Source organism: Rosa chinensis, chromosome 1 (assembly GCF_002994745.2).
Source record: "Rosa chinensis cultivar Old Blush chromosome 1, RchiOBHm-V2, whole genome shotgun sequence".
In the NCBI taxonomy this organism is placed as follows: domain Eukaryota; kingdom Viridiplantae; phylum Streptophyta; class Magnoliopsida; order Rosales; family Rosaceae; genus Rosa; species Rosa chinensis.
Genome location: NC_037088.1, coordinates 4,165,086 through 4,180,140, shown reverse-complemented (window position 1 = coordinate 4,180,140; position 15,055 = coordinate 4,165,086). Strand labels below are relative to the sequence as shown.

At 37.0% G+C, this 15,055-nt stretch overlaps 1 protein-coding gene across 1 annotated transcript; it reads left to right on the top strand.

Moving 5' to 3' along the window:
• Positions 1 to 825: 825 nt before the first annotated feature.
• Positions 826 to 8,152, top strand: LOC112193026. Its single transcript, XM_024333035.2, is given in 14 exon segments — positions 826 to 1,055; positions 1,185 to 1,563; positions 2,610 to 2,781; positions 2,854 to 2,883; positions 2,886 to 2,902; positions 3,513 to 3,605; positions 3,681 to 3,769; positions 4,229 to 4,307; positions 4,586 to 4,668; positions 5,025 to 5,103; positions 5,213 to 5,936; positions 6,032 to 6,124; positions 6,283 to 6,883; positions 7,578 to 8,152. Coding segments are annotated over 14 exon segments (2,613 nt in total). The 5' UTR covers positions 826 to 1,023; the 3' UTR covers positions 7,720 to 8,152.
• The last annotated feature ends 6,903 nt before the right edge of the window (positions 8,153 to 15,055 follow it).

Sequence of the window (15,055 nt, the reverse complement as noted above, 5' to 3'; positions counted from 1 at the left end):
TTTTGTAATTATGAGTTGCTAATGTGATAAGAAAAAGGTTATGCAATGGGTAGGATTGGTTCCATTGTTAACCTGAATTATGTTTAATATTAGTAAAATATACCATAATAGAATGTTTTGGGAATGAGCTAATATTTCCCGAATTGACTTTGTGTAATGGATATCCGAACCACATCATTTTTATAACGGATATTCGAACCAATCCAAGTTACCCAAACCTGCAACTAAGAAGCAAATTATTATTGAAAGAAATTTAAGAAAGAAACACATAGAACCAAAAATTAATCTCTATAGTAACTCCAATGCATATCTTTATGTGGCATGAAGTTAGACAATATTAAGGCAAATCTCTCTAGCTAAGTGGTTGTAGTGGTACTAAGATTGTTTGTCAACTGGCTCTGTCATTGCATAGATGCTACATCAGCTCGATGTATCCTCTTTCTTATTATGACACATTGATATTGTTCAAACTTAATTATCTATTAAGTACTGAATTTTACTCAAATGATCTCAGTGTAAACAGAAGTAAGGTTGTCTACTTATAAATCCTTTTCTTTTTTTTTCCTGATGTAAAATTTCCACGCTTATTTTTAAAATTTTTGAAACTTGGTGGTGCGTTTTCCAATATTAGCAATGGATCTTTTAACCCTTCATTGTCAATATAAAAAATTCAAGAAACTACAGTGAAGAATAATGGCGGTGTAAAAAAATAAATTTGTAATTCGACCCCATTGCTATATGTGTATTGACCAACGGACCCCGAGCCGAAACGACACGAAAAATCCCAAAATTGAAAATAAAACGCACACAAACCCTCAAATCGGCCACACAGAGAGAGAGGACCTGTTTCTCTCCTCGTCTCTCTTCTCTCTCCCCTTTTCTTCGTCATCACAGTCACCCCCACACCTATAAATTGGTTTTATTTTCTTTATATAAATTTATAATTTTAATTTTCTCCCCCAAGTAAAAATTTTAGGAGGGCGATCCCCTAAACACAAATTTTTTTTTGAAATCTAAATCTTGATGGCATTTCACGTCGCTTGCCCAATTACATGGTATACCCTCTCTCTCTTTCTCTCTCTAAAACCCTCTCTCTCTTTCTCTTTGGTTTTCCCTCTCTTTCTCTGGCTCACTGAAACTTCCTTCTTCTTCTCTGTTGTGGTGGTTTTGGTTTTGTTTTGAAGCCGGCGAATCTGCTTCTGTCCGCTAGGGTTTCCTCGATCCCTCGCCACCGCGAATTCCAAGGCGTGCTTCCTCGACGAGGTCATCAAGGTCCATGACTTTCTCAGCGATCCGTCCGGAATTAGGGCTCGCGGTGACGACGCCAAAACCGTCCAGGTCGCTGTTCCCAAAGTCGCGCCGCCGCCTCCGCCGCCGCCGACGGCTCAGCCTGTTCCGCCGTCGGTGGCTGGAGGAGATGCCGCGGTGACGGCGCTGGTCGATGATGAGTCGGCGGCTGCGGCCTCCGCGCAGGCCAAGCGAGCTGCTCTACAGCGCAAGGCTGCCGCGGATATGGTGGCCGCTGAGGACTTCGCTCGCCGCTTTGAGTCTGGTGATTTGTCGGTGAGCCTCTTCAAATTTACTGCTTGTACTATATGAATTTTATGTGTTATGCACCTGCTTATTAGGATATTATCTTTTTGGAGTTCACTGGCTGTAATTTGGAGATGTTAATTTTTTTGTAGATGAATACATGATATGTGAATTTTGAGTTTTTCGTAGAGTTAATTGCAAAAAAGGAATTTGAGATTTTGTTATATATGGTACTGGGAAAGTGCTTGCTGAGTGTTGATTAGTTTTTACTGTTTCTGCTACATAATGACTTTTTTGGGTTCTTTTCGGGCTCATGTTGGTTTGCAGCAACGAGAGGCTTTGAATTAGTAGCTGAGAATTTCCTTAATTAATAGGGGTCCATTTATCACTACGTGTTTGTATTTGTAGGCAATGCATTTATATATTTATTTTTAAAATTTTCCTGCTTTTAAGAGAAAGCAATAGCCTTTCATTGGGGAAAATGTTTTGTAAAGAGTGAGTCTAAGTGGTTGCAGCACTTTAGCTGCAAAGAAAATGCTTTTAAGTAGCTTCTCAACTTAAGAACCGAAAGTAGGGTTTATATTCTAATGATATAACCTTCAACTAGGATGTAAATGTGTTTCTTCCTTGCTTATAGAACCTCCCAGCTACACACATACACACACCCAAGATGTGCTGCATATGAAAAACTACAGTACATATGCTCTAACAAGGAATGGAACATCATGTTGAAGTGCCCTCACCCGTTTGGTTTAGTCAGACTTGATACCCCATTAGCTTTGGACACGATATGAGACCTAGCAAGTTTTGCTGTTACTCGAATGGCATACCTCCATTTAGCTTCTGGAGTATGTGTTGTATTTGATTATGTCGGGGCACCTTTTTTCCATTATAATCTGATTGTTATGAGATAGTTGTGCTATTTATAATTATCTTTTCACGTAGTATTGCGATCTTGATAAAAAGTTGGCTGTTCAATTCTTTATAGATCCTTTTCTACTCTCCCCCTCTAAATACTCACCCGTATTGTTTATGTTGGATAATATAAATTTTTCATTTTTTCCCCCTGTTATCAGGACACCTCCAGAGGAGTTGTGGGAGAAGAGCAGGGTCAGTCCAATGTTATGTGTCGGATATGCTTTTGTGGTGAAAATGAAGGAAGTCAGAGAGCAAGAAGGATGCTTCCATGTAAAACCTGTGGCAAAAAGTACCATAGGAACTGCTTGAAAACTTGGTCTCAACACAGAGGTACTAATGGTTCCTAAGCTTTTGTAAGTGGCTATAGATCTGACATATTAATGTACTGGAAGTTCTGTGCAGATCTATTTCACTGGAGTTCATGGGCATGCCCTCGTGCCGAATTTGTGAGGTAATGAGTGATGTGCAATACTCCTCCAATCTTGTTACATGTATCTTCTATTCAGCTTCCTATATCACCTTTTTTTATTTATTTTTTTGTTTTTTGTTTTTTGTTTTTTTTTGTGGGGATATTATCTATTATTGTTGGTACAAAACTCATGTTCCCATTTTGCATGCACACCCAATCATGTGTTTTCTAGTATTCTCCTGATATGCCTTCGTTTATTTGTAAGTTTCTTTTTCTTTTCCTGTTTCGATCATTGCTCTCTTATATTGTAACTTTTCCCTTAAAAACCTAAATATTTTTAGGCATCTTAATAATATGATCCCTGATATATGTATCAAAATAAAGTCTGATGTTCCTATGCCTAAAATTAGGGCTGTTGGCCACCACTACATTCTGTATCGAGATACCTCTGCTTGGTCCATTATTATAGGCTATAAATTGTCTCTTAATAACACTTCATGAGGACTTATTTATTTAATTTTATCCACCGATTCTTTTATACATTTCATTTTAAACCAATGATGCCAGATTATTTGTATGGGCCAGTGGTCCTGGTATTGGGTTTCCAAAGAGTCACTTCCTTAACCAGGTACCTATTGCATCATTTCTCCAGGTATGTCGAAGAACAGGAGATCCAAACAAACTTATGTTCTGCAAAAGGTGTGATGGTGCTTACCACTGTTACTGCCAACATCCTTCACATAAGGTGGGATGCACTACTTATTTATGATTTCCTATCTCAGGCTGAAAATATGCTTATATTTGTTCATGCTTGTTGCAGAATGTTTCTGCTGGAGTTTATGTGTGCCCAAAACATACAAAGTGTCACAGCTGTGGGTCAAACGTGCCAGGAAATGGTTTGAGTGTAAGGTATGTATTTTTACTATTTTGATCTAGTAGTTTTATTATCTTGCCTACATTGATGACAAGATGATTGTAATTGTGATTTTCTGATTTAGTTTACTTTGTAGTATCTTAGTTTTCTGTGTTCTGCACCTTGTGAGATTCTGGCCTTCTCACACCATGCCTTTTGGTGTGATACCATCTCGCACATCCTTTTAAGTTATATGTTCTGGGGTATTGTGGTGTTTTGCATTTGATGTAGTTTCTATACGTCATTGAAATCCATCAGGAACATGTTTCATTATGAGTTTTGTTTGTGTAAGACGCTTATACAATTTTAATCTTTGATGGGCCTCTCTTTCTCATGGAACTCAAAGTTGTTCATTTTTATTACCCCTCTCTTTTCTTAAGTTTCTTATTTTTATGACCCAGTTAGCTAACTTGGAAGGAAGTCATAGACTTATGCTTTGCTGGTTAAATTGACAGGTGGTTTTTGGGATACACCTGCTGTGATGCATGTGGACGATTATTTGTTAAGGGGAATTATTGCCCTGTTTGCTTGAAGGTACTAATTATTTTTTAGACTATTTTCCTCAGGTTATTTGTTTTTAATTGACTTTTATGATTTGTGTTGCATTTGATTGATCAGTTAATTATTATTAGGAGCTACAGTTATTCATGTACTAATTAATTTCAACGGTATATCTTATTTTTGAAGCATCTCATTGGATTATGTTATCTGTCCTGTTTGTATGCATGCACACTGTATACATGCTTCACACGGGCACACAAAAAATTAGGGAGATGCACACTTTTGACAATATCCATTTTGGCATTTTGTAGGTTTATAGAGATTCAGAATCAACACCTATGGTCTGCTGTGATATTTGCCAGCGTTGGGTACATTGCCATTGTGATGGGATCAGGTTGATTATTTTGTATACTAACAATTACTGTGCTTAGTTTCCTCTGATTCCGCTGGTTCTGAAGACCAATTTCGATAAAGAACATGGTTGATTGTCCAATTTTAACAGGAGATATGATTTCATTTAGCAAAAAGTAATGGAATGACATGTCATTCTGTTCACACTTTCTTTCTTTACTCAGATTTCAGAAGCCTTAGGTCTGGCTAGCAGGCAAATCATTTTTAATATCATGCATTTATGTTGGTGAATGTTTCCCTCTCAAGCCTCCTTTCCATCCATATATAAATGCAAATTATTGTTTGACATTAATATGAATTTTTTACTTGTTTCCTAAATTGTGTTATTTCTTTTTCCAGTGATGAAAAATATCAACAATATCAGTTAGATGGAAATCTCCAGTACAAATGTGCCACATGTCGTGGAGAGTGCCACCAGGTTCGCTAAAGTTAAATATTAGTTCCCCGCCCCACCCCCCTCAAAAAAAAAAAAAAAAAAAAAAAAAAAGAAGAGAATAATTGATCGTCTGTTGAATCTCTTCTGCCAGGTCAAGAATCATGAGGATGCTGCGAAAGAGCTTTGGAAGCGAAAAGACGAAGCTGAACGAGATTTAATTACTAGCTTAAGGGCTGCTGCAGGGTTGCCAGCTCATGAAGAAATATTTTCTATTCCTCCCTATTCTGATGATGAAGAAAATGGCCCTCCAATACCAAAGAGTGAATATGGACGTCCCTTGAAATTGTCTCTCAAAGGATTAGTTGATAAATCGCCAAAAAAGACCAAGGACAGTGGAAAGAAATCTTTAATCAGAATCCCTGCTAAGAAGAAGGAATACCAGGAAATCTCAATCAGTAATACCGAAGCAAATCAGAGTGTTCGAGGACATGATCACCAATACCTTGGGTCGGACAAGAATGATGAGATGCATTCCTCTAAAAATGTAGAACCAGAAGTATATTCTTCACCTCTTGCTGGAAGTGTGAGCCATCCTGAAGAGATTTTCTCTGTCAGTGAGCCAAGCGTATTGAAGCACAAGTTTGTTGATGAAGTGATGTTGAATGGTGGAGATAGGACCTCCAAAGTTCGTATTAAGGGCAAGTCTCATGGTCTGGATAGTGTAGAGGACACTGGGAAGCATGCTGGCAAGTCTAAGCCTGTGAAAGAGAAGAAGCTAGTGATAAACTTTGGTGCAAAAAAGTTAAATATAACTAAATCTCCAAGTTCTGATGCTTCAACCTATCAAAGAGAACATGCTTCGGTGACCTCCAATGGTATTTCATCTATATACTGTATATGGTACAAATATCAGATACTGTTCTCTCTCTCTCTATCTCTCTTTATGATTTGTGATCCTATTCACGAGCAGGTGGTGAAGATGCAAACCAGAGGACAACAAATACTATGGTGGGAAATAGACATGATGGTTCTGCTAATTTTGGCGATGCTAAAGGTGTCAAAGGTAGAATCCCCTTAATATGCCTTTAATTTGATTCTTATCTGTTTCCTATTTCATTTATTAGTATCTTGGTCGATTTTCATTATTTTATGTAACCGAAACCCTCGTGCTGGTCTACAATTTTGCGCAGATAGAATTGATAATTCTTTGTCATGTGATAGGTTCAAAGGTTGCTGGAAGAGAAGGAAATATTATAAAGTTGGGAAAGGCTAGGTCAGGAGCTCCAGATCATAACCCCAAATTTGTGAAAGGTGATAGGGTTGAGGAAGACGAAGGCATTCCTCCGGAGCAGGCGCATGTTTCATCCGGAAAAAGCATTGAAGGAGGCATGACGGCAAGTGAGCCTGCAGTTGAGATCCCCACTATGAGAAATAACAAGGTATACTCAAGGAAGCACTCAGAAAGCAGGTCTGCTGTATCTGCTCATAGGAATGATGATTCTGGCCAAACACCAGTTTCAGTTTCTTCCTCCAAAGATCATAAGCCTTTGTTGAAGTTTAAGCTTAAGAAACCCAATGTTGAAAGCCAGAGTTCTTCTCAGCATGAAGAAGAAAAAAGCTCTGTTAAGGGTCAACGGTCAAAAAGAAAGAGACCATCACCGTTTATGGAGAAAACATCATTTAGTGAAAATGATGATAGGGGACCGTCGGTTGAAGATAATTTAATGGATGAGATCATGGATGCTAATTGGATATTGAAAAAGTTGGGAAAAGATGCAGTTGGAAAACGAGTTGAAGTACAGCAGCTATCGGACAATTCATGGTGAGTGCTTTTGTTTTACCTAGGTTTGGCACATCAGTCATATGTTGAAATTGTTCCATTACATATTTTCCTAATTCAATCTATCATTTAGAGTAGAAAATAGTCATTCAAAGTTTTTGGGAGGATGATGCATACTCGTTTCTCCAACTTTCCTTGTTAAAGAAACCAAACCCTCAACCAAGTAGAACAAATTATGAATCAAAACATTGAATGCCTATATCGTGAGCTGTGAACTTCTTAGTTTTATGTTTCTTACCTCTAGAATATGAAAAATATTCATACGAAGACATCTGCTTCACAGCTCAGGAGTCAATTTGTATGTTTCTCAGCTTTTGCCATGCATATGTGTTTCAGCTGCCTTTCATGCATACATTTTATCTCATTTACAAGGGCAATAGTTTATTAATGACTGTAGTGTAAGGCTGTTGGGAGGGGGCTAATTTTTATAAAGGAACGAGATAAAATGGCTGGTATTGTAAATATCATGTGAAGAGAAAATGATGAATGCCATTCAAATACTGAATCAATATCTTAGATGAAGATGTGATTGCTGCTTTGGTGTGATAATTGGTGCATTTGAAAAAAAAAAAAAAATCTGTTTAATGCTCCTTTCTTGCCATGTATGTTGGTTTGGTGGGAGAACTGCAGTTTATTCGTTATATGTTGATTACCTTTCCCCTTTTCATGTATTCAGGCACAAAGGAGTCGTTAGTGATGTTATTGAAGGCACATCACTGTTATCTGTTACTTTAGATGATGGCAAAGTCAAATCTCTGGAACTTGGAAAGCAAGGGGTTCGCTTTGTATCCCAAAAGCAGAAGAGGTCAAGAACATGAGGGGGATGTATTTTTGTTTTGTTTTTTCATTTGGAGGCTTCCTTCCCCATTTGGTCAGGTAGCTCTCCGCATACATATGTTGTAGCATTTGCCGTGGCTTGTAATTTTGCTCATTCTTCAGTCTTCACAGAGGAGGGAGGGAGTTGTTTGTTGGGTGCTCATGGGTATTCCTTGAAGTGTTAATTCCATCCAACTTCGGTTAGCTACACGGCAGGCTCTCTCTCCTATGCTCCCTCATTCTCCCTCTGTATTTCAATACTGTAGTCTCGACATTAAAAAAGTTTCTGTAATAGGACCAGGAATGTTGACCCTGAAATTATAGGATGCTGTTTTTATATTAGGCTTGATGCATTACTATCTGTAGAAATAAGTAGGAATTATTTTGTTCCAAAGTCATGGTCCCGGTGATTAATTCAGGTGATGATTACAAACAGTCTCGTTCATCTACTCTATTAATTTTTGATTCAATTGTGTTCAACTGTAATTGAATTTAAATCCAAGGATGGATAGTAATGAGGCAGTTCAAGCGGGTTACTTTTCTCGTTACTCTACGACCGAATTTAAATTCAACGGTAGTTGACACAATTAATTAAGGAATTAGCTGGGTAGGTGACTTTCACGAACATGGGTATATCCCGACATATGAAAAAGGGTTAATTCTCGTTTACCCAGAAATCTCTAGTATTTTGCTTACTAGCACCAATAAGTTTGTATTGTGCCCATTTATACAAATCTTAAGAAAAAGAGATTCATAAGGGTAGATTTTATAAAGTAGTGTATAATGTATCATATGCTGACTTTTGGGTCTAGAATCTACTTTTTCTTAGTAATACCTGCTCAAACTTTTGAAAAATACAAAACTAGCCTTCAACATGGCCAAGTTTTTCACCTAACGGCTCCTTGCCTAACGTTTACTTTAACAGGCGGAATCACTGCTGCTTGTTTATGTCATTAGACTGAGGCAAATTTTTCTTAAAAACAGGAAATGTAGACTTAGAGATATTACAGGAATTAGGCTAAAAATAACAGAATAACATAAAACTTAAAGCCTGAAAAATATTGATGAGGTGGATGAGCAATCTGAATTTATTTATTTAAACATAAGTACAGATTAGAAATTCAGAGCCTCATTCTCAGGTAAATAGCTAAAAAGCTGTTTAGCTATCCATAAGAATGATTACATATACTTGTAATGAAAGCACATTACTTCACACTAGACAGGAAGGGAAGAACACACTGCTACTATGGCTTTCTTATTTCTTGAGAGAAGATTCTTTTGCTCAATTTTCTGATGCCTTACAACTGAAACTAAAGCTCCTTATATAGGGAGCGAAACTCAAACCAGAATTCAAAACATAAAAATGTACAGCATAACTCTATTATTGTCTGCTTTCGTGAGTGCTCCTGATAATGGAGGTCGGTTGGCGAAAAGCATATTCTTTTAGGTGAAATGTTTTTCACTTTGTTCTTTTCTGAAAAGCAAAAGCATCTTTAGGAAAAGCCAAAGTTGCTTTTGGTGCTTTTTACACATACTGCTTCATATGTTTTCGTCTGTTTCAGAATTATGGCCTAGGACAGGAGAATTGTCATCCATCCTGGCTTTAACTTGATTATCTTCTACGTCTGTATCTGTATACATCTTGTAGTGGTTGTCATTTTCAAGTTTCTAGATCCACTGCTAGCATGCTAACGTAGAATCGATTTTCTTTCTCTTGAGAGACAGAAAAAGGTCACTGCTCACAACTTCAGGATGATCATAGGCAGTGATTATAATTTTCTCTCCTGCTGCCAGGAATGTGTTTGCTTTATCTTCTTCGATGATCTTTTGGATATAATCGAGGGACATGGCCTTCATCCAAGGAATGCTAGAATTTGGTTGGCCATTGTATCCCACACATGCAGGCTGAAGATATCTTCCTTGAATTATCCTCACATAATGATATGGAGAAATATATTCAACTTCACCATTTCTGTTTTGGATCCATTCTGGAGGAGTTGATATGAATTTCAACCGGAGGATACAGTCAGTTTTTCTGACATTTATAACTGTATTGACTATGATAGGTGGTAACCCTTTGAGATCATTATTTGTTTTAGTCTAGAGATTGTGGACAAAACCATTTTCAACAAGCCACAGCTTGTGTTCTTGAGGATTTTCACTCTGAACATTGACTACATATCTTCCAACATAAGGTCCAGGGACTATGAAGAGAGTTGGAGGAAATGAATCAGAATTCTGACTTCAAATGAGACTATGAAAGTCAAACCAGTCTGCTTCGTTTAGTGCTAAAACAGGAACTCTAGCACTTTCAGGATCTTCAAGATACTGGATTTTCTCATTCTGGACAGCACTCTGCTGTGCATTTTTTCATGAACTTCTTCAAACTGTGGTCTAGCATTTTCATGGAGTTCTTAAGCTAATGCAAACAGAGCTGGGAACATGATGCCACTATTTCTTTCCTGAAAGGCAAATAGGAGGTTATCTAAAATTGTCTTCTGGTGGTATGCTAGCCTCCTGCCAATTCTGAACACAGGATCAACAAAAAATTTTAGTTCATAATTAAAAACCTTTATTACTCCAGTTGGAGTTGATTTGCTTTTTCGCAAAGCAACAGCCTTCAACGGTCTTGATGAGCCTTTACCGTCTGCCGTTTGAGACGGGTTAGCCAATCCTTTACCCTGGGATTGATCAGTTGTGGTTAGTCCTTTTAGACTTAGCTTAAACGTTTTGAGGATTTTTTTCTTTAAGATCCCTAGCAGTTTCATGTTCTTTCCCAGTTCTTCTGTTTCTGGGATTGCAACCTTCGTCATCATCTCTTTGACAGAACATTGCTAGTTCTCTGGTTAGAGCATCTGGAAGATAGTTTTTGTTTTCTACAATCAACTCAACATTATAATCATATTGGTTAAGAAATAATTGTCAGTTTGCTAATCTTCCTCTATCAGCAGTTTTATCAAGTTTAAAATTTTTAAAATTATTTACTCTGGCACAATCCGTGAGTACAGTAAAGGGTTTTCCAAGAAAGCTCGAAAATTTAAAATTGTTTTCTTTACAGCCAAAATTTCTTTTTCTCTTGTAGGATAATTTTGTTATGCAGGGCTGAACTTGCCACTACAAAATTTACAGATCTTTTCAATGTTAGTTCTAGGAGTTTTTGCCAGAACAACACCAGACCAGTAATTATCACTGGCATCTGTTTGGAGAATGATTTCATCATTTTCTTCTGGTTGTTGGAGAGGAGGGAGGTTGAGAGCTTTTATCTGCTTCACAATTTTTTCATCATCTTCTGTGAAGTTCCATTTTCTTTTGGAACTTGTTTTAGGAGATAACATTGTTGTTAGTCCTGAGATTTTGGGAATGAAATCCCTTCCATAGTTGATTACTCCTAAGAATCTCTCTAAACTCTTAGCATCAGGAATTCTATCTGAGAATTTCCAGATTTTCTCAAGGATGTGGGGTTGGAGTTTTATCACTCCATTCTTGATGTTTATTCCAAGGAAATCAACTTCATCTAAGATAAAGAAGATTTTCTTTTCTCCTAAGATGATTTCATGCTGAACTATCAGCTTTACAACCTCATAGAGGTGTTTCATGTGTTCTTCTCTGTTTTTGGAGAAGATAAGAATGTCATCAATGTAGACGACGCAGAATTCAGCAACATGTTTGAAGATGTCATCCATTTTTCTCTGGAATATTGAAGGAGCTTGTTTTAGGCCAAAGGGCATTACAAACCATTCGTAATGACCTTGTGATGTTCCAAATGCAGTGAGAGGAACACTGTCTGGATGCATTTTAACTTGTTAAAATCCCGACTTTGCATCGAATTTTGAAAAGACCTTAGCTCGTCTGAGCTGGTTGATCTGTACTCGTACTTGAGCAATTTGATAACTGTCTTTAACGGTCTTTTTATCGACATCTATGTAGTCAATTACCATTCTAGCTTTTCCTCTGATGTTTTCTACATGATTTCTCACATAGAATGCTAGAGCATGATGAGGGCTAGTAGATGGTTGAATTAATCTCTTGTTCAGGAGATCTTCAATGTCTTTTCTGAATTCTTCCTGGTCTTCCTCTTTGTACTGAGGAATGGCTTTGACATGACAGATGGCGTTCATATCATGTTATCTCAATTCACGGACCACTGGGTTTTTTTCCCAAAATTTCTGAGGGTCGACATTGATACTCTGTTAGAGCATTTTCTTGATTTTATCAAGAGTAGGAACTTTCTGAGACTCAAGCCTATTCTGAAAGTGCTTGAGGTTATGCTCATGGATGAAACTAGCTTCTTCTTATTCGCTAGTTGTTTTTTCTTCTTTTGAAGAAGAATTTTCGATAAGCAATTCTTTTTGTTGCTTAATTTGAAGCATAGGTTCAAATTTGGATCACAACTATTTCGATGCAATATCTGGTATTGTGTAGTAAAGTTTGGACCTACTACACTTTTTACTTGGGTAAGTCTGTCTACCCAGAACACCCTTTCTCCTTTTCTGAAGCCTATTGCTTCTTCATCTTGAATAAATCTATGTTGGAGAATAAAATCATTTCCCAACAAGAAATTTGATCCTTGGCCTTCTGATTGCCAAAGGGTGTTGATAACAAATGTTCCTCCACCATTGGTGATGTGAACATCTCTAGCTACCTTGTTCATTGTTAAGTGGCTTCCATCAAACTGGACACCAGTAGCTATTCTTTTCTTATCTTCTTTCCAGAGTTCTTCTGGGATTGCAAATCTTTTTGCAACTGTAAATCCCGATCCATTATCTACAAATGCATGTAGATGATATTTTTTATGATCAGGGAATTTTAATCCAATCTCTATGTAGTTGCTGTATCTACTAGTCGAGACAATTTTCGATTGTTGAAGCTCTTCTTGAGCTTGTTCCTGTGGTATGAATGGTTTGCATTCTTCTGGAACGTTCTCTGGTGGTTCAACCAGTTCTATATTTTCATTGATTTGTTCTTCCTTTATTTCTGAGGAAGAGGGTTCCATAACTTCTTGGACCAAAGCTTCTATTTCCTTCTCTTTCTGGTCAGAGAAGTATTCTTCATATTCTTGTTCTACCAATTGGCTGATAAGGTCATTCTTGGTTTTTCTTCTTGCTTCAGCTATGAAGCATTCTTTGTGTTAAGTTTTTTTTGATTCTTCACAAAACACAGGAAGTCCATTCTTTTCATGACATAAGCAGTAGTCACAAACGAATGTACCAGGGTTCACCTGATAAGAAGACGTTATTTCTTTTGTCTTACTTTCTTCCTAGTTTTTGACTTTAAGAACATTCATCTGTCTGGATTCTAAGTATTCTACTTCAGAATCTGTTTCAGAATCAGATGATTCTTCTTCTTCTTCTTCAAACCAGGCAGAGTAGACTGATCTGTCATCTTCTTCATCAGAATAGGCTATTTTGTAGCCCTTCATATTTGGTTTTTCTACTATGAGCTCATATTCTTCAAATAGAGCTTTAGTAGATCTTTTACCATTTTCTGGGCATTCATTGGCATAGTGCCCTTCAGCTTTACATAACCAGCATCTGCAAACTTTCTTGCCTGGTTGTTTATTCTGATGGTTGGTTTGGTGATTCTTCTTTTTCTTGAAGAATTTCTTTTTTGGATCTTCATCCTGTTGCTTCTTGAAATTGGAACTTTTCTTAAATTTCCAATTTTTTTTCTTACTACTCGTTCTGAATTTTTTAGAGTAATATTTTTCTTTTCTTTTTTTGTGGAACTTGGATTCATGACATCCCTAGTTGGTAGGCATATCCAGTATTCCATAACAGAAATTTTCAACTCCTTTGAGTTTTTTCTTTGCCATTTTGGCTCTAACATTTTCTTTGCATTGTTCTTTCAATAATTGCTTGATTCTGTAGGCAATTCCTCCAACTGAAAATCTTTCAATTGGTTTTTCAGCTATGCTTTCTCTCACAGCTGTTCTACATGGTTCAGGAAGTTTTCTGTGCAACATGTTGACTAGATCAGTATTTTCTAGTTCACCGATCGTACAGTAATATTCTTGAAATTCATTCAAGTAATCTTCAAAATATCTCATGTCACAAATTTTTAGAGCATAGATATTTGATTTGGCCGTTTCTTTAGCCTTTTCACTCAGATTTGAGAGATCTCCACAGAATTGATCGTACAGGGGTACTGCAAAATCATATGGAGACTTTGGATTTTTTTTATTTCTTCTAGCCAGTCTCTTCCTCTGGCAGTCTCTTTGAAAGACAAATAGTACTTTTTGGTTACTCCAGTGAGAGTAGTTTCATAGTACACCTGAAGATCTGGTGCTTCAAACTTCCCAAGGGTGAGAGCAGAGGCCATCATTAGGCTATCTACCCATTGGTCAATAGCTTTTCTTTTATCTAGAGCTTTGTCTAGATTTAGCCATATGCCATAGTTTGTGATTGGCACCCTAGGCATATTGTCTTCTAGGACAAATCTTTGAGAATTTCTTTCTTCTTTCTTTCCTGTAGGAGCTTTCTGCACCGGGACTTTCAGTTTCCCATTTTCTCTGATGATGAACGTTTTGGAATTGGAGTTCTCTCCGTCTTCCATTTCTATATCTTGATAAGGAAGGATTTTTCTTACCTTTCTTGTTTTGAAGTTTTTCATTTCTTACTCGGATTATATTCTTGAACTAGGATTAGAACTGTGTTAGAATACTACATTTCATAAAGGTAACTGGATGTCAATTACTCAAGACTAGAATACTTGAAAGTTTTTCATGTGGTATTGACATGTGAAATTTTAATTTTTGGGAGGGATTATAGGAAAACACATCTCTTGGATTTGTAGTAGGCACGGGATGTGGGTTGTAATTAGTTGATTAGTTTGATCAGGGAAAAAGAGCATATGCTAGGAAGAAAACAGATATACGGAACTATGCTTTTGAAATTCAATGGCTTGCATCCTTTTCCAACATGAAATTCAAGCGATATTAGGCTACTAGTTATGGATCCACTACTAGAATTTTGTTCATAGACATCGGTTCTGGACTGATGTTAAACTAATTTTCGACCGATGTCTTAGTGGGTGTAGAGAAAACTATAGACATCAGTATAAGCGCGTTTTCAACCGATGTCCCAGACAACAACCAACATCGATTCTAAAATACAAATCGATGTATAATCGTTATAATCATCATATTTTTGTATGTTAGGTATGTCTAATTCTTCATATTTTCACATTTTATGCTTAATAAAGTATATGTCGAACAATACCTATGCGAACATTTGCATTGATTTCTATTCCAGAAGCGATGTCCAGTACACTTGTAGACATCAGTTGCCATGAGTATTGTTTGTTCGTGGGCATTTTTACATGTAGCTTGATACATTATTT